This window comes from Erinaceus europaeus, chromosome 3, assembly GCF_950295315.1.
Source record: "Erinaceus europaeus chromosome 3, mEriEur2.1, whole genome shotgun sequence".
In the NCBI taxonomy this organism is placed as follows: Eukaryota; Metazoa; Chordata; class Mammalia; order Eulipotyphla; family Erinaceidae; genus Erinaceus; species Erinaceus europaeus.
This window is the reverse complement of record NC_080164.1, coordinates 145,137,410-145,157,160: the sequence shown is the minus strand read 5'-3', so window position 1 is coordinate 145,157,160 and position 19,751 is coordinate 145,137,410. Positions and strand designations below refer to the sequence as shown.

General features: G+C 38.2%; 1 protein-coding gene across 2 annotated transcripts in view; it reads right to left on the bottom strand.

Moving 5' to 3' along the window:
• SCFD2 (sec1 family domain containing 2) overlaps positions 1–19,751 on the bottom strand; it is a 421,358-nt gene that overhangs the window by 369,441 nt on the left and 32,166 nt on the right. For both annotated transcript variants that reach the window (XM_060188064.1, XM_007539707.3), the window contains exon 4: positions 5,095–5,270. In XM_060188064.1, coding sequence (XP_060044047.1) covers positions 5,095–5,270 — 176 coding nt within the window. The remainder of the gene's footprint in view (positions 1–5,094; positions 5,271–19,751) is intronic.

Sequence of the window (19,751 nt, the reverse complement as noted above, 5' to 3'; positions counted from 1 at the left end):
GTATGGATCAACCTGCCAATGCTCATGTTCAGCAGGAAAGCAATTACAGAAGCCAGACCTCCCACATTCTGTACCCCATAATGACCCAGGTTCCATGTTCCCAGAAGGATAAAGAATAGGAAAGCTATCAAGGGAGGGAGTTGGATATGGAGTTCTCGTGGTGCGAACTGTGTGGAATTATACCCCTTTTATCCTACAGTCTTGTCAATATTTTTATTTTATAAAAAAAATTATTTTAAAAAAGGAACTGGGAAGACACTTTACTCCTTTGGTTTTGAAAAACAAATGCACTCCTAATAATAGTAGACTGTTAGAAATACAATTCAAAAACTTTTCTTTTTTGAGTATATATTATCTTTTGGGTAGTCTCAGGAGCTCAAGTCAAGTCTCAGATGTGCTGCTGAGTAGTCATTAAATCACCAAAACCACTGAGCCACAGAAAGGCAGCAAACAGAAATACAGTAACTTATATCTAATTATAGAGTTCCAAGTCCAGTTTCCTTTCCTCACCATGAATGTCTATAGTATTACAAAGGCCATAATGTCAACATTGAGGTTCTAGTGATGGAGGCTTGGTAGAAAATAGTGGAAATGAGCTCCCAATGAAATAAACAAACTTTCAATGCTGGCTAAGATTTAGATCTAGGTACCTCTCAGCCCCTTTTGGAAAAAGTTGGAAGCTGCCCTTATGCTCAGAATAAACTCAGATGTTCCACCTTCAAATCAGTCTGTAAAACAACACCATTTATCACAACTTGTTATACAAATAGATGAATGTCTACTATTTTAAAAAGCATGTGTGTAAACAAAGCGCAATTATAATGGCCAGTTGATAAATTAACCATCACTAAAGCACCAACTTGTAAGGACCCAAAAATTAATGAAAGAGAATGCAATACTTTGGAGGTAGATGCAGGGTGGAATCACACCCCAGCAATTTTTTTTTTTTTCCTCCAGGGTTATTGCTGGGCTCGGTGCCTGTGCGATGAATCCACCGCTCCTGGAGGCCATTTTTTCCCCCTTTTGTTGCTCTTCTTGTTGTAGCCTCTTGTGGTTATTATTACCATTGTTGACGTTGTTCGTTGTTGGATAGGACAGAGAGAAGTGGAGAGAGGAGGGGAAGACAGAGAGGGGGAGAGAAAGATAGACACCTACAGACCTGCTCCATTGCCTGTGAAGTGACTCCCCTGCAGGTGGGGAGCCGGGGGCTCGAACTGGGATCCTTATGCCAGTCCTTGCGCCACTTGCGCTTAACCCACTGCGCCACCGCCCGACCCCCTACCCCAGCAATTTTATAATCCTATAAATCATTATCAGATCACTAATAAAAAATAAATAAAAAGTAATTCATAAATCACAATCATGGTGAAATATATTTTTAAAACCTCTTTAAGAAGTTAAAAAATTGGGAATAAGGCAGTAGCACAGCAGGTTAAGAAAGCGCACATGGCTGCAAAGCACAAGGACCGGCTTAAGGATCCTGATTCAACCCTTCGGCTCCCCACCTGCAAGGGAGTCACTTCACAGGTGGTGAAGCAGGTCTACAAGTGTCTATCTTTCCCTCCCCCTCTCTGTTGTCCCCTCCTCTCTCCATTTCTCTCTGTTCTAACAACGACATCAATAACAACAACAATAACTAAAACAACAGTGAAAATCAACATGGGCAACAAAAGGGAAAAATAAATAAATAAATAAATAAATAAATAAATAAATAAATAAATAGAAGTTAAAGGGAGATAAGGAATTGAAGAAGCTATACTTGTGAATCACTGAATTGCTAATGATAGCTTACATTATAGCATGCTATTGTGTTGTTTTCGCCGGGCTATGTTGTTTTCGCCGGGCTGGCTTCACGGGCGGGTAACAGACAACCAGGGACTCATGGTTGAGCTGTAGGCAGTATCTCTTTATTCATGCAGGATGCAGCACAATCTAAGCCGAGCTAAGCTAAACTAACAACTACAAACAACAATCTTGTCCTTATAAATATACTAGCCCAGTAGGGTGGGAACAGGATGTGATGCAGAGAGGGTGGAGAGAAAAGTGACTGGTGAAAATCAGTGTGAGACAAGGAGAGGGGGCGGAGCAAAAACATATCATGAACCAGTGGGGATTGAACCAATGCCCTGTAGTGGTTATGTAAATAGAATACAGTGGTTATGTAAATAGAATACAGTGGTTATGTAAATAGAATACAGTGTTAAGCAGGGGGTATTAAACCAATGAAACAGAAGGGGTCTCATGCATACCAACACTATTGCATATTTTATGCAATTATTTTAAGAGAGGGTGCATTTATGGAGCCCTATAGACAACAATTGGAAAATAAACATTCTTTCAAAGCACACACGGGACATTTAAAAAAAAAATCACAGGGGTTCAGGCAGTGGTGCACATGATTAAGATACACATTCCAGTGCACACGGACCCAGGTTCCAGCCCTGGTCCCCACCTGCAGGGGGAAAGCTACACAAGTGGTGAAGCAGGGCTGCAGGTGTCTCTCTGTCTCTATCCCTATCTCGCATTTCCTCTTGATTTCCAGCTGTCTCTATCCAATAAATAACTATAGAAAGATAATAAAATTAAATAAACACTTCTACGCTTTGTTTCATTTATATGAGTTGATGAAAGAGATACAGAATGAGAGAGAGACCAGAGCACTGTTTAGGCATATGTGTGCCAAGAATCAACCTTAGGACCTCAGATTTGTAAGTCTTGTGCCCTACTGACTGAGCTGCTAATAGTTCTGGGTATATAGTCCTTCAATCTAAGCACTTGAGACTTCAAATAGGTAATCAGATTGAATCTTAACAGTGGGCTCAAATTGGTAATACATTTCTAATAATGACTTGTTCTTTGATATTTTAAATCTCCTAAAGCTTAGACCAGGGAGAACAGAAGCAACCAGTGGCTTTACTTTATAAGATACAGTTTTATGTTAATAGCATAAAAGGACATAAACTATGGTGAAGTAATGTATGATACAGCAGTCCTAATAATGGGATTTTCAATGTTAACCCAATTGCCAAATAATTTGGTTATAGTAATAACTAATGCCTTCTTAGACCCTAAGACAGCAAGAACCTTCCCTATTCTCTATAAAGCCCATATTTCTCCCAGTCCTGGAACTTCTAGGGTGGGGCTCACTTTCCTGCATGCTTCTCTCAGTTCATACCAACTGATACTGCATCTGCTGATCCCAGCCCAATCAACGTAACCTGTACCACCTCAGCATGTTTCACTTCAGACTGAGTCCAGAGATGTCAGGCGTGGAATGCCAACCACTCAGCTACATTACTCTGGTGAGACCTGTCCTAGCTCATAGGACTCCTTAATTCCATTTCAGGTGGTACTCTTCTTAACAAACCTCAAAGCCTAGATACAGGCCAGGGCCCATGAGATAGGGCATATGTACATGTATTCATAAGTTAGGGGAAAATATATACCTTAAAGCAAATGTGCACAATAGTTTTCAGTGAGTCAATAAATGCAGCAAGCAAGTAGTAGAAAGACCCAAAAAAGACACCACAAAGTACCTAATGTAATAGTTTCTACTTAGACCTAGATACCCTCTTCACTTACTTCATATTACACTTCCCTCAGTCACTCCAAAGCTCAGCTTGTCAGACAAAGTAAGTATTACAAAAGTTGGATAAGGGCAAGAGACTGGCATACTTAAATGATGACTCTTTAGTCATTGCCAGGCCACCCCATCACCTAGGTCCCTAGTCAGGGAGTCCTGGGATTCCCACAAGACATGATGGGCCCAGACCTCTAACAGATCCCTCTCATCATTGTCACTGGCCATCTCCATCAGGAACAACATAATGGACCCCTTTGTGAGTCCCTATAGGACCTTGCCCTCAGTGTGGATCAATAATGGTAGGGAGTGTTCCATCCTCCAAAGGGAGGTTGGGTAACATACTCTACCTAACACCCGAGGAAGAGGGGTCCTGAAACTAGTGCAGCCTGGAATGTTCCTAGCTATGACCAGAGAATGCAAGGTCAGACCTACAGGGATGCAGAGGTTGCATAGGCTCTTGTGCTGAATATGGGCCCCAGATCAAATCAATGGGGGTTACAGTTAACAATATTTATATACTTTCCACATATTTGGGAGCTACTCTCTACCCTAATCCAGCTTTCTAGTCCTTTTTCCAACTCTGACACCATCCAGTCAGACAATAACCTAGGTCCACATGCATATCAGATGTCAGGCTCAGGCAAAAACTACTAAAGTTATGGGACCCTTGGAATATACCTAAAATAGACCTAATAACTTTTTCCAAAATGGAGACCCCAAATCTTCATCTACAATATTCTTGCCTTTATGTTCATGACTAGTAAACAATTTGTTCTGTTTTATATCTTAACTCTTTTTCAGCCACCAGGTTCCAGATAATACCATGATGACAACCTGACTTCCCTGGGAAGATGACCCCACCAATGTGTCCTGGAGTCCTGTCTCCCCAGAGCTCTGCCCCACTAGGGAAAGAGAGAGAGGCAGGCTGGGAGTATAGATCAACCTGCCAACACCCATGTTCAGCGGGGAAGCAACCACAAAAGCCAGACCTCTTTCTTCTGCACCCTATAATGGTCCTGGGTCCATACTCCCAGAGAGATAAAGAATAGGAAAGCCATCATGGGAGGGGATTGGAATGGAGTTCTGGTGGTGGGAATTTTGTGGAATTGCACCCCTCTTATCCTACAATCTTGTCAATATTTCCATTTTATAAATAAAATTTTTTAAAGGATTAGAAATTAGATAATATAAGTGGAAATATAAATAGCAATAATAGCCTACAGGAAAAGTTGTAAGGATTAAAGATGTCATGAAAACCAACACAGTACACATAGCATAAAATTGAAGTTTTTAAAGGATAACCAAGTGACAAAGAAAAAAATATATAGTATAGCATTGAGTGAGAAGTCAAAACTGCAGTAAAAAAACAAGGAAAGTTTTGGCTTGAATTAGGGGCACTGAGAGACTGACATATCAATATGTGGTTTATTACTAAGATGGTGATAAATATCAGTTTTCCCTTGGAAGTAAAATTTTAATTATGAATATTCCTGGAAGTACCGATAACATACCTGGAGAAGGAGCCTTTCAAAAGCCAGAAAGTTGTCCCACTTGGCTGTCTGTGGGTGTTTCAAAGTTTGAACTGTGGCCAGCCCGAGCTGTAGGAGCCCACAATGATTCACCAGAGCTCTGAGGTTGTTCTTGAAGAGCTGGATATAGGATGTGAGCTGTGCTGGAGTAACTCTCCCTGGAAAAACATAGTAATTTATCAGTATACTCTCTCCTGAGAATGGTAACTATAACGAGAAAATGCTATTTAAAAATACTACTGGGAGTCGGCAGTAATGCAGCGGGTTAAGCACACAAGGTGCAAAGCGCAAGGACCAATGTAAGGACCCCGGTTCGAGACCCGGTTTCCCACCTGCAGGGTAGTCACTTCACAAGCGGTGAAGCAGATCTTCAGGTGTCTCTCTTTGTCTCCCTGTCTCTGTCTTCCCCTCCTCTCTCCATTTCTCTCTGTCTTATCCAACAACAACAACATCAATAACAACAACAATAAGACAACAAGGGCAACAAAAGGGAATAAATATTTTAAAAATACTACTGATTCCAAACTTCTGAGTTGACTACAAGCTTTAAGCTCTTTTTTAACGGAAACAAACAAAAAAATTTTTTGGCTTATTTTTACAAGATAGACCAGATCATTGTTCTGCCATAGGTGGTGCCAGGAATTAAACCTGGGACCTGAGACATGTCACACACTCCACTGATTGAGTCACCTGCCTAGACTCCTAAATTATTATTACAGTATCGTGACAATTGCAAAGCAGAAATTATTGCTGCACTTCACAATGAAGCAAACAGGTATGTGACTTCATCTGAAAATTTATTTATGGAGTGTAAAAGATTATAAAAAGTAGTATGCCACAACAATGAGATACTACTTCACTCCTGTGAGAATGTTATACCTCAAAAATGATAGCAACAACTAATGCTGGAGAGGTTGTGGGAGCAAAGGAACCCTTCTGCACTGCTAGTGAGAATGTAATTGGTCCATACTCTGTGTACAGCAGTCTGGAGAATTCTCAGAAGGCTAGAAATGGACCTACCCTATGACCCTGCAATTCCTCTCCTGGGGATATATCCTAAAGGACCAAATATACCTATCCAAAAAGCTTTGTGTATACTTATGTTCATAGCAGCACAATTTGTAATAGCCAAAACCTGGAAGCAACCCAGGTGTCCAACAACAGATGAATGCCTGAGTAAGTTGTGGTCTATATACAAAATGGAATACTACTCAGTTATTAAAAAATGGTATATTCAGAGAGTCCGGCAGTAGTGTAGCAGGTTAAGCGCACGAGGCATGAAGCACAAGGACCAGCATAAGAATCCCGGTTCAAGTCCCCGGCTTCCCACCCTGCAGGGGAGTCGCTTCACAGGCAGTAAAGCAGATCTGTAAGTGCCTTTCTCTCCCCCTCTCTGTCTTCCCCTCCTCTCTCCATTTCTCTCTGCCCTATCCAACAACAACGACATCAATAACTAAAACAATAAAACAAAAGGGAATAAATAAATATATATAAAAAGGTATATTCACCTTCTTCACCCCATCTCGGATGGAGCTTGAAAGAGCCATGTTAAGTGAGATCAGCCAGAAAGAGAAAGATGAATATGGGATGATCTCACTCATAGATAGAAGTTGAAAAACTTGCTTCCCACCTAGTGAAATATCCTCCTTGCAGGTGGGAAACCGGGGCTTGAACCCAGATCCTTCCGGATGGTGATATGTGCGTTTAACTAGGTGCTCCACAACCTGGCCCCCATAAATTATAACCTTCTCAAGCTGTTTGTAGCTTGTTAACATTATATACTTTAAAACTTTTGCTTGTGATTATAGCAGTTTACAAAACTGTAGGATTGAAGTTTATAGTTCCACAGCAACACCAAAGTTCAGTGTGTCCACTCTCCCACTCTCTGATATGTCTTAAGAGTTTTGCACAGAAAAGTGTAGTGACTGTATTTTTTTAAATATTTTATTTTATTTATTTATTCCCTTTTGTTGCCCTTATTGTTTTATTGTTGTAGTCATTATTGTTGTTGTCATCGTTGTTGGATAGGACAGAGAGAAATGGAGAGAGGAGGGGAAGACAGAGAGGAGGAGAGAAAGATAGACACCTGCAGACCTGCTTCACCACCTGTGAAGGGACTCCCCTGCAGGTGGGGAGTCAGGGTTCGAGTGACTGTATTTTCTAACATTTATTTTCTTTCCTGAACATGATTTATTCTTCTTTCTATACCTGTTACATAAGCTTGAGCTGTTGTTTTGTGTGTGTGTGTGTGTGTGTGTGTGTGTGTGTGTGTGTGTGTGTGTTTCCCCTCCAGTGTTATCACTGTGGCTCGGTGCCTGCACCATGAATCCTCTGCTCCTGGAGGCCACTTTTTCCCCTTTTGTTGCCCTTGTTGTTTATCATTGTTATTGTTATTATTGTTGGATAGAATAGAGAGAAATCAAGAGAGGATGGGAAGACAGAGAGTGGGAGAAAAAGACACCTGCAGGCCTGCTTCACCGCTTGCAAAGCCCCTGGCTCCCCACCTGCAGGAGTGTCACTTCACAGGCGGTGAGGCAGGTCTGCAGGTGTCTTTCTCTCCTCCTCTCTTGATTTCTCTCTATCCTACCCAACAACAACAGCCATAGCAGCAATAACAACAAGGGCAATAAAAAAAATGAGAAAAATGGCCTCCAGGAGCAGTGGATTCATAGAGCATGCACCAAGCTCCAGCAATAACCCTGGTGACAAAAAGAAAGAAAGAAAGAAAGAAAGAAAGAAAGAAAGAAAGAAAGAAAGAAAGAAAGAAAGAAAGAAAGAAAGAGAAAAAAGAAAAAAAGAGATACCGGCAATGAGCTCTTTACCAGTCCAAGAACTTGTTTCTATTAGACACATGCCCAAGTATAAAACTATTCAGGTAAATGTATATTTTAGCTTTAGTCAGTACTGTCAGTTTTCTAAGGTTGTATGAATAACATTACACTTTTAAAATAATATGATTAAATCTGATGTAATTTATTATGATTTAAGTTAATATGTGCCTATATCTTACTTTTTATTGCTTGCATGTTTATTTAATTACTTTCTTTTTCTTTTCTTTTTTTTTAACCTAACTACTTTGAAAAGATATTGATTTAAGAGCAAAGACAACTAAGATGGTGGGGAAGAGAGCTGTACATAAACTTTTTATTTTATATATGCTGTGATCTGAATTTTTTGGAAACTTGTGCTAATACTACCCTTAAAATAGTCTCTTGGCCCACATGCAGAGGAAAGCTTCACAGGCAGTGGAGCAGTGTTGCAGGTGTCTCTCTGTCTCCCCTTACCCTTTCACTTTCTGGCTGTCTCTATCTAATAAATAAATAAAGATAATAAAAAAATATTTTTTAAGTCTCTTGGTTCTGAAATAAAATGTTTGCCTCATATTGAGGGAATAGACGTGTACTTTTTGTTTTTAATTTTTTAATTATCTTCATTTATTGAATAAAGACAGTCATAAAGTGAGAGGGCAGAGGAGATAGAGAGGGAGAGAGGGAGAGAGACAGAGAGACACCTGCAGACCTGCTTCACCACTTGCGAAGCTTTCCCCCTGCAGGTGGGGACTGGGGGCTCGAACCTGGGTCCTCATGCATGATAACATGTACACTCAACCAGGTGTGCCACCACACCAGCCCTCAACTGTGTACTTTTTCTCTGAGAAATCTGAGCTTATTAGTACCATTGATTTGTACAATGGATGAAGCATTGTTTTTCAACAGAGAAAGAAATAGAAGAGTAATAATAACTGCCTGTTTCCCACCTCAAGTGAGGTCAAAAAGCAAAGAAATATGGTTAACTTGCAGGTGGAGAGATTTAAGTCAGACAAGAGAAAAAAAATGTCATGATCGTGATGATGATTAGACATTAAAACAATTATTAAAAGGAGAAGAAGGAAGGAATTATAAATCTTCTTCCATAGGGACTTAAAGGGCAATTTATATAGCCATCTGTATAGTGAAACTTGGATAAAGCCCAGCTGGGAATTGATGTCCATTTTTATAACACCATAAATACTAAAGAAGGTTTTCTTGGATACCCTTTAAATAGTAAATGTTTCTTGTTACACAAATTTATTGAGCTCTACAGTATTATAAAGAGTGACTAAGAAACTAATATGAAGAGAACAATTTAAGTATATGACTCAATTCACTCAGATGCATCCAAAATTCAAAAAGCTATTCCAAGATAATTTTTTCAGGATAGTGTGGGATAAAATATAACTGCTGCAGGACGAGGGGCCACAAATAGAAAATAAACAGTTCTCCCTGAAAGCTATATGCAACAGTGAATGTAAAACTACCAGAAATATAGTGTGTCACTGTTCATAAATTCAGCAAAGAGTAGGAATAGACTGCGTGTGAATAGATTCCCTCTGCTATCTAGAGGGAGGGCAGTTGCCAGACTGCCAAGGAACAGTCATTTCCTTGGTGAAAATGCTCTGAATATCAGATGAGATATCTACTCTTATGGCAGACTCTAAGCCAGAGGTGGGAACATCCGGCCTAAGGGGCAACTCTTTCTGTCTGGCCTTCCTTGCCAAAACAACTGCAGGCAGGACTTGAAATTCAATTACTCTAGCAGCTTTTTTCATAACAACATTAAGTGGTAATTCTTAATTTGGTAATTTTCTATGGCCTGAGAATGATGTTACAAATATCCAAATGGCCTTTGGCAGAAAAAAGGTTCCCCACCCCTGCTTTGAGTAGACAAGAGTCCCACCCTGTAGTTGTGGGTCTTCTCACCCTATCATTCACTCCAAGAATTTTTTATACTTCTAGGCCATATTCCTATGTTGACGATCCCTTGTGTTGAGGAAACATACAGATTAATAAGTGCAAGTTTGGGGAGGGGAAGAATAGGAAGAGAAAAAGAATGGAAAAAGAAGATGTGGGTAGGGAGGTAGCTCAGCATATAAAGTGCATCCCTTCTCTGTGTGAAATCCTGAATTCAATCCTTGGTACTACATGAAAGTACCAAAGACAGAAACAGTAGAACTCTATGGATAATAGAGTGGTACACTGGTCTCTCTCTCCCTCTTTCCTCTCTCCCCTCTTCTCTCTCTCCCATCTTCTCTCCCTCTCTCTCTCTCTTTCTCTCTCCTTCTCATTAGAAATTAAACAATACAACATAACATAAAGCAAAATAAGATGAGATGTTACACCATATCCTATCCTATCCACATTATCATGTGCAAGGACCATGGTTCAAGACTCCAGTCCTCACCTGCAGGGTGAAGCTTCATGATTCATAAAAACAGTGCTGCATGTCTCTCTCTCTCTTTCTCTCTATACACATACATATATATATATATATATATATGCATATATATCAGATTAAATTTCCCCACACCACCATATGCCAGAGATGAGCAGTACTCTGGCAGATAAAAATAAAATATATTTTTTAAAAAGTTAAGAGCTGGAATTAGGGAGGTGGATCAATGGGAGAGGACATGCACAAGGCTCTGGATTCATTCTCTAGCTAAGCGTAAAAAAAAGAATCAGAGAGGTGCTTTAAGAAGAGACATTAGGAATTCAGATTCTCATTTTGCAAATGAGGAACTAAAGAAACAGAGGAAACTCTGGTTCTGTTTTACGTGATAGAGTGTAAGAGAGAAATATATTTCTAATGACCTTAAGACTTAAGGCATTATTATTAATTATTACTTAATGAAAACTTTCATTAGATTCTATTCTTCAAACTCTTAACTAGATATATTCCTTAGGGTTTTGCTTTAAATTCTCTTCTCACTCATTCTTCTTTCTTTTCATAAATCAACCTTATATTTCCTTTAGAAATTCAATACTTAGACTTCATCATAATCACTAGGTAACCAAATCCCAAAACTCTACTTTCACTTCTGGAAACCATTACTTTTGTCATGCATTTCCTAACTGAGATGAGCACGGGGAAAAATCAGCAGACAGAGTAATTTCACCCCTAGATCTGTTAGAGTAATCTTATACTGTTGCATTATTATTATTATGCACATTATCTGTCAAGGAATCAATAAATGATTTAATCATACTATATACTCCTTTTACAGAATGCTCTGGATCTGAATGTTTGAATAAACAAACATTATATTTCATAAATGTTCTCATCTAATTATCAGAGTAGCAGTTACTATTATTCTCTTTTTCTATATAGAGTGACAGATGTGGGAAAGGCAAATAACTTGTTCATCTGATACCTGATCTTAGGTAAAAGATTGAAAAGCAATAAAATAACTTGTTCATTTAAAAACTAGATAATATTTTATGTTTCAAAACCTAAAGTGTACACACATAACAAATACATTTTAAATAAATAGAACAACTTCCTACTACCTCCAAATATTAACACTTTGTAGAATATTTTCCAATGAGCTTTCTTTCCCATCTTCTATTTTAACATCTTACTATTTCTGTTATCTCTAGGAAATTATACCCATTTTGTACCTTTAATATAACATTCATTCAAATAATATCTTAATTATGTTCCATAGACATTTGAGTACCTAAGACACTTTTAGGTAGAAAAGTCATGAGTGTTTATTGAAGCAAAGCAGAGATGCAAAAGAAAGGAAGATATATAGGCACGTTTGGGCCCTCAAGAGTGAGAGAACGTGGTCTGGGAGGTGGCGCAGTGGATAAAAGCAGTGACTCTCAAGCATGAGGTCCTGAGTTCAATCCCCTGAATCACATGTACCAGAGTAATGTCTGGCTCTTTCTCTCTCCTCCTGTTTCTCATTAATAAATAAATAAAATCTTTTAAAAAAAAAAGAGTGAGAGAACTTATTTTTCATAGTAAAACCAAGATGTTAACTGACTGTTACTATAATGTATTTGCACTGATGGAGAAAACAGTGGTAACGAAAAGAAATAGTGCCTTAGCAATTAAAGCAGTGGCATCAAATTGTAGTTAGTGTCATTTCAGAATGGCCATGATGAAACTATAAATGTTACAAATTCTATTGAATCTCAGCCAAAAGAAAACTCTGTGTATCAGCTTGGGAGATGGCACAACAGGAAGAGTAATGAACTTCAATGCATGAGGTCCTTTAATGTCAGTCCCCAGTAGCACATATACCAGAGTGATGTACTGGTTTTCTCTTTAAATAAATAAATCATTTAATTAATTAATTAATTAATTAAAATCTAAAAGGAAAGAAATAAAGAAGAGAAAACTGTGTATAAGTAAATGGGAAATAAAAAGGTCTTCTGGAGGGTAGCGCAGCGGGTTAAGTGCACATAGTGCAAAGCACAAGGACCGGCATTAAGGATCCCAGTTCCAGCCCCCCGCTCCCCAACTGCAGGAGAGTTGCTTCACAAGCAGTGAAGCAGGTCTGTAGGTGTGTAGCTTTCTCTCCTCCTCTCTGTCTTCCACTCTTCAATCCATTTCTCTCTGTCTTATCCAACAACAATGACAGCAATAACAACACCTATAATAGCTACAACAATAAAAAAAACAAAGGCAACAAAAGGGAATAAATAAATAAATATTTAAAAACCAGGACTTCTGGCACAGTGACAGTTGAAATGCATTGATGTGATTACTTGAGCGGTGAATTCAAGGCACACAATTTATATGGTTCTTCATATAGTCTCCTCATCCCTCCATGCCTCATGTCCAAAATAAAGACTGTTATTTCAAGGGAAAAACAGTCTATACTGTTTATGCTGTTACTAGAAAGTAAACAATACAACATAACATAACATAAGGCAAAATAAGATATGATGTTACACCCTATCCTATCCTATCCTATTCTATCTAATCCTATATACATAAATATAGGGCCTGGAAGTGGCACACCCAATAGAATGTACACATTATCATGAGCAAAGACCAGGCAGGATTCAAGCCTCCAGTCCTCACCTGCAGGGTTGAAGCTTCATGAGTCATAAAACCAGTGCTACAGGTCTCTCTCTCTCTCTCTCTCAAAGGTCGGAGTTAGGTTTTCATACAAAATTAATGATTTGAGAAACTTGTATCTGTTTCTGTAGCTTTACAATAACAAGATACGATGTTTTACAGAGTATCTCAGTAGGAATATCAACAGGTATGATTTTGCTGCATTATGTAATAAATGTCAACATTTGGAAGATCTGCTTGTTTTAAGGAACAAATATTTTCCAAGTTATTAATGTACAATGAGAAAAAAGTATGTAAATAAAAGAGCCATTCAAAATTTTAAAAAGCCTTATGAGTTTTCATGCAACAGAGTATGGAATACTCATTATACGGGTCAATATTTCACATTTTAATTAACCACGTCATATGCAAAAAATTGCCTCTAGTAAAGTTGCTACAATATCAAAGAATATTTGTAGTTTTCTGAAAAGTTATTAAAATATTCCATTTTCCATATTTATATCCTTATATACTTCAGTCAAAATAATATATCATGATAGATTGAATAAAAAAAACATGAGAATACATCTATTTCAATTAAACCAGACATTAGGGATATGGAAAAATGTAAAATGGTGCCTTATGTACGGAACAGTTATTTTTTAAATAAAATATTTACCCCTACTAACATGTTCTATGTCTATGTCTATTTTCATATTAATGAATAAATATCTCTGTAATATTTTATATTGCTCATGTTGTAATAGGTATAGTTTCCATAAACAAAAGCATTTAGAATCCTCAAGAAAAAATATTCTATTCTCTTGACCAGAGAACTGTTCAGTTCTGATTTATGCTAGTGGCAGGGAGTAAACTTGAGAACTTAAGCATAACAATCTATTTCTTTTCTTTTTTCTTTCTCCCCTCCAGGGTTACTGCTAGGGCTTAGTGCCTGCACTATGAATCCACTGTCCCTGGAGGCCATTTCTTCCCCATTTTGTTGCCATTATTGTTATTGTTGCCATTGATGTTATTTTTGGATAGGACAAAGAGAAATTGAGAGAGAAGGGGAAGACAGAGAGGGGAAGATAAAGAAAGACATCTGCAGACCTGCTTCACCACTTGTGAAGTGACCCCTCTGCAGGTGGGCCCTTGCACTTCCGGCTGTGTGTGCTTAACCCACTGCGCTACTGCCCAACCCCTTATAAATCTATTTCTTTAGTAATTTTTATGAATTTCACTCTTAAATTCCATAGGCAAGTGACAGGGGGGAAAAAAGATAAAAAGCAAATACCCAGCTTACTCATTCATTCACAAACATTTATTGAATATAGAATATGTTCAGGATATTATGGTAGGTGTAGAGAATCCTAAGGTACACAGATGAGAGTTCTCAGTCCCAGGTACTTAAGGTTTGTTATTACATGCTATAAGAGTAGTGGGAAAGAAAATAGTATTGATCAGAGTTTAAGATGTCATTTATTAGGAAAGAACATAGGAGATAAAGAAACTCGATGGAGAAAATATTAATAACCAGGAGACTAAACCATAGGTACTGAACTTTCTTCTTTTTTTGAAGGGAGAAATAGAAGCAACAACCATCAACTGAAGCAGTGTGTTAACAAACATCGCATATCATGAGAATATTTGCAAAGTACAATATGAGATAATTGAATATCTACACTCTTCTAGGAAATCAACAAGAAAAATATGGCATAGAAAAGCTGTCAGAAAAGGGAAGATAATCAGAATATAAGAGTGTCATAAAGACCAAAGAAAGAAGACATAATGGGATGCTTATAGAGAGATAGAAAAGAATATGAAGTATTAGAAAGGGAACTAGAGAAAATCGGGCAGTAGTGCAGCCAGTTAAGCGCACATGGCGCAAAGTGCAAGGACCAGCGTAAGTACCCCGGTTCTAGCTGCTGACTTCCCACCTGCAGAGGAGTCGCTTCATAGGCAGTGAAGCAGGTCTGCGGGTGTCTTATCTTTCTCACCCCTCTCTGTCTTCCCCTCCTCTTTCCATTTCTCTCTGTCCTATCCAACAATGATGACATCAATAACAACAGTAATAACTACAACAATAAAACAAGGGCAACAAAAGGGAATAAATAAATAAACATTAAAAAAAAGAAAGGGAACTAGGAAACAGAAATATTAATACACAGAAGTGAAAGTGTAAGTATTCATTTTCTATTATTCATCCACACTCATCAGTACAAAAAAATCAGAAGTCAGAATGTATTAAATTGAAAGGAAAGGAGAGGGGAGGTGAGGGGGACAGGACAGGGAGGTGTTGTATGCTTTACATTGGGTTCTAGTTCTCCCCCGCCAAGAGAATTAGATCAGGCCTGCTAATTTCACGGGCCCACTTGGCCCCGCCCCAAGGAAACCCGTGAGAGTTACAGAGTAAGAGAGAGTTCCACAGTTGAAAAATTGCAGAGTTTGAGGGTTCCAGAGTTCCAGAGAAAGAGAGAGTGCTTGCGCCTCCGCAAAGAGACAGCGGAGTTCTGTTTGGTGATTAGTTTGTCTTAGTTTATGAATCGTTGTTCCTGAATAAAAAAATACAGCTTCCCTGCCCAGCCGTTGTCTCTGTTACACGCCCGTGAAGCCAGCTAGCCCAGCCGGCTGGAGCCACCAAATTTTAACAACAGGGAGGAGGGCTGGGGAGGGGAGGGGAGGGGAGGGGAGGGGAGGAGAGGAGAGGAGAGGAGAGGAGAGGAGAGGAGAGGAGAGGAGAGGAGAGGAGAGGAGAGGAGAGGAGAGGAGAGGAGAGGAGAGGAGAGGAGAGGATAGGAGAGGGATAGAGGCATCAAAACTTTTAAGAAATCTGGCTGCAAAAGAAAGGACAGCATAACAGATTTGAAATACTTCAGCTCTACTACTGCTACCCATAAATCAGCAGGAAACATGTCCATTGTGAAAAATCAAGCAGTAAGTACTCACCTATCTATAGTAACATTTTTCTGGAAACAAATTCTCTGTAAATGGCAATGGTTGAGATGGGCACCTTCTATTAATTTCTTCTCTGTGTAAGAGAATTCTCTGAATCCAAACACTGAATCCAAACAAATGGGTTTCTTAGATTATTTTTTTTTACTTGCAGAATATAGTTTTCATTATAAAAGCCAGGAAGAATAGTCCAATTCACTTTACATTACTTCAAAAATTACTTCTGGAATACATCTGTTCAGTTAACTGACACTTTAATAACAAGCTCTCTGAAAGTGACATGTGTTTATAACTGAAAAGGTAAAATATTTTTCTTTATTTTAGTAATTAAACTTTATTCCATTAAGAGAATGATGATTGTTTCTCTTTATGTTCCTAATGTTTTAGTATGAACTTACCTTGTGCTGAGAAATTTTGTATTTTTAATACCCAAGATTTCAATCACAGGATCTCAGTAAATTTAGATACAAGAGGCTCCTGAGTTCAGAATTAAGTCTCTGTTTAATGTCTCCACAATACTGAAACTCTCTATTGCAGTCAAAAAAAAATTATACTTTAGTAGAATTTACAGTAGGAATTGGAAGAATCGTGCTAGAAAAATGTGTTCTAGCCTATAAAGATACCAGAGCATGATTTTCTTTTTTTCTAATTATATTTATTTATTTATTAATTGGGTAGACAGTTGAAAAATCAAGAAGGGGGAGAGAGAGAGAGAGAGAGAGAGAGAGAGAGAGAGCGCTGCAGCACTGTTTCACCACTTGCAAAGATTTCCCCCTGCAGGTGGGCACAGGTAGATCAAGCCCGGGTCCTTGTACAGTATAAAATGTGTGCTCAACCAGGTACGCCACCAACCAGCCCCACAGACCATGATTTTCTATAAGGTAAGATGCTATGCTAAACAATTTTCAAATACAAATGCTTTATTATGTTTAAGTCCAGCTCTTTTTCCAATTTTCAAGGCTATGAACCTTTTCATATATGAGACAAACCAAAAATTGTGACTAGTGATATGAAGTAGAAATGGGTAGCTTATATTCATATACTTTGCCCATCCATATTTGAGAGCTACTCTCTTCCCTGACCTAGCTTTCTAGTCCTTTTCCCAATTATGACACTATCTCCCCAGACAATAACCTGGGTTCACCTGCATATTGGCTCAGGCAAAAACTAGTAAAAGTCATGGGCCCCTTGGAATATATCTAAAATAGACCTACTAGCTTTTTCCAAAACGGAGACCTCAAATCTTTATCTGCAATATTCTTGCCTTTAGGTTCATGTTTAGTCAGCAGTTTGTCATGCTTTATATCTTAACTCCTTTTCAGCCACCAGGTTCCAAATGCTAGCATGATGCCAACCTGACTTCCCTGGACAGATGAGCCCACCATGTGTCCTGGAGCTCCTTTCCCCAAAGCCCTGCTCCACTAGGAAAAGAGAAAGACAGGCTGGGAGTATGGATCAACCTGCCAATACCCATGTTCAGCAGGGAAGCAATTACAGAAGCCAGACCTTTCACCTTCTGCATCCCACAATGACCTTGGGTCCATACTCCCAGAGGGTTAAATAATAGGAAAGCTATCAAGGGAGGGGATGGGATATGGAGACCTGGTGGTGGGAATTGTGTGGAGTTCTACCCCTCTTGTACTATGGTTTTCTCAATGTTTCTTTTTTATAAATGAAAAAAAATGTTTTGGTTGACAGGAAATTTAAACATTTAAACTTAAATTCCCTATGAGGTTACCAATTTTAATTTTTAATTTTAAGCTACCAGTATTCTTAAAAATGCAGTATTTTAGGAGAGTAACATGTTAAAAAAGAAAAAGAAAAATGTTGATCTTTCAAGAATTCATCACTGAGTAATAAAAATGTATCTAACTTCTTTGATAGCATCAAAATGTCGTACCACTGAAGCATGCTATAAATCAGTTTTATCAGCACACCCCATTGTGCATTCCTGCTTTCCTTGATTTCACAATATGAATTAGTTCTTATTGCAGCATCCTCATGTATAAAGAATTCTGTAAACTAGGCACACTTGTTATTAATATGAATTTAGACTTGTGAAAGAACGAGGAAGGGAGGGCAGGGGAGACAACATAATGGTTCTGCAAACAGACTCTCATGCCTGAGGCTCCTAAGTCCTAGGTTCAGTCCCCTGCACCACCATAAACCAGAGCTGAGCAGTGCTCTGGTGTTTCTCTGTGTGTGTGTGTCTCTCTCTGCATCTCTCTCAAAAATAAAATTAATTGAAAAAAATGTTTTTAAAAAAGAAAGAGGAAGGGAAGTAATAAATTTAGAAAGGAGACAGAGAAGGAACACAAAATTAGTCAAATGTCAAGATGTTCTCGATGCAAACAATTTTATTTTTTACTCCAAAACAGCACAGATAACTTCTGGCATCAGAAAATCTTTAAAAATAAAAATCAGGATATTTTTATAAACAAAGAGCAATATTATCACAAATCAGAATACCTGAATTTGAATTTCAGTCCTACCTCTTACTAAATGTATAGTCTAGAAAATGTAATTTTTCTCTGTTGCAGGTTTTTTTGCTTGTTTGGTTTTTTTTTTTTGTTTTTTGCTGGTAAATGAAATAATCATGGTGCCTATCTCAAAGGATTTCTATGTAAATAAAGAAAGACATAAAGAATTTTTAGAGGAGCAGGTGGTGGCACATTTGGTTGAACACACATGTTACAATGGACAAGGACCCAGGTTCAAGCCCCTGTGCAGAACTTGCAAGGGGAAAGCTTTGCAAATAGTGAAGCAGTGCTACTGGTGTCTCTCTGTCTCACTTCCTCTCTATCTCCCCCTTCCCTCTCAATTTCTGACTGTCTCCATCCAATAAATAAATAAAGGTAATAAAAAAATTTAATGAAAAAAAAAAAAAAAGAATTTGACTCATGTCTGCAGCCTTGGGAGAACCATGATAGTTTGAAATGGAGGGACTTGGGATTCAGAATTCTGGTGGTGGGAACAGTGTGGAATTACATCCCCGTTGACATGTAATTTTGTAAATCAATACTGAATCACTAATAAAAATTTAAAAATAAAGAATTTGTAGAAGAAAGTTCCATTTCATAAATACTCAATAAACATTAGTTATCTTTATTTTTATCATCTTGTGTTCACTGACACCTCAAATATAGGCACCTAATAACCAAAAAGAATTTTTCCATGCTATAATCCTATAACTTTCCTCCTGAGTTTATCTACTTTCTTTCACTTCCAAACTTCTCTATTTCAAATTGACAATTTTATTTTTGATGTCATAAGTAATTAAGAACTTAAGGCTAGGAAACTCACCAAAGAAAAAATTTCCCACTTCAGTAAAATGTATTAATATCATTGGGTCCCTAAGAGTAGATTATAGACAAATTTTATTTTTAAAACATTTAATTAATTTATTTTGGATAGATATAGTGAAAAATTGAGATGGAAGGGGGAGATAGAGAAGGAGAAAGAGACACCTGCAGCACGGCTTTATTGCTTGTGAAGAGTCCCCCCTGCAGGACGCTTAAGCCTGGGTCCTTGCACACTGTAATATGTGCACTCACCCAGGTGCACCATTACCTAGCCCTAAATTTTACTTTTAAAACACACAAATAAATGTTGGAGAGGTTCTGGAAGTAAATCCTATTTATTAATCACAACTGACATCATCTTTGTTGTTGCTAGCAGTAGGGGATCACTACACCAGGCTGACTTTTTAATATAGAGAAAGACAGAGACAAAAACAGAGACAGAGACAGAATACCATAGTACTAAAGTTTCCTCTTATTTAATGGTGGACAGACTCAAACCTGGATTGTGTGCATGGCAAAGCAGGTATAATATCCAAGTGAGTTATTTTTCTGGCC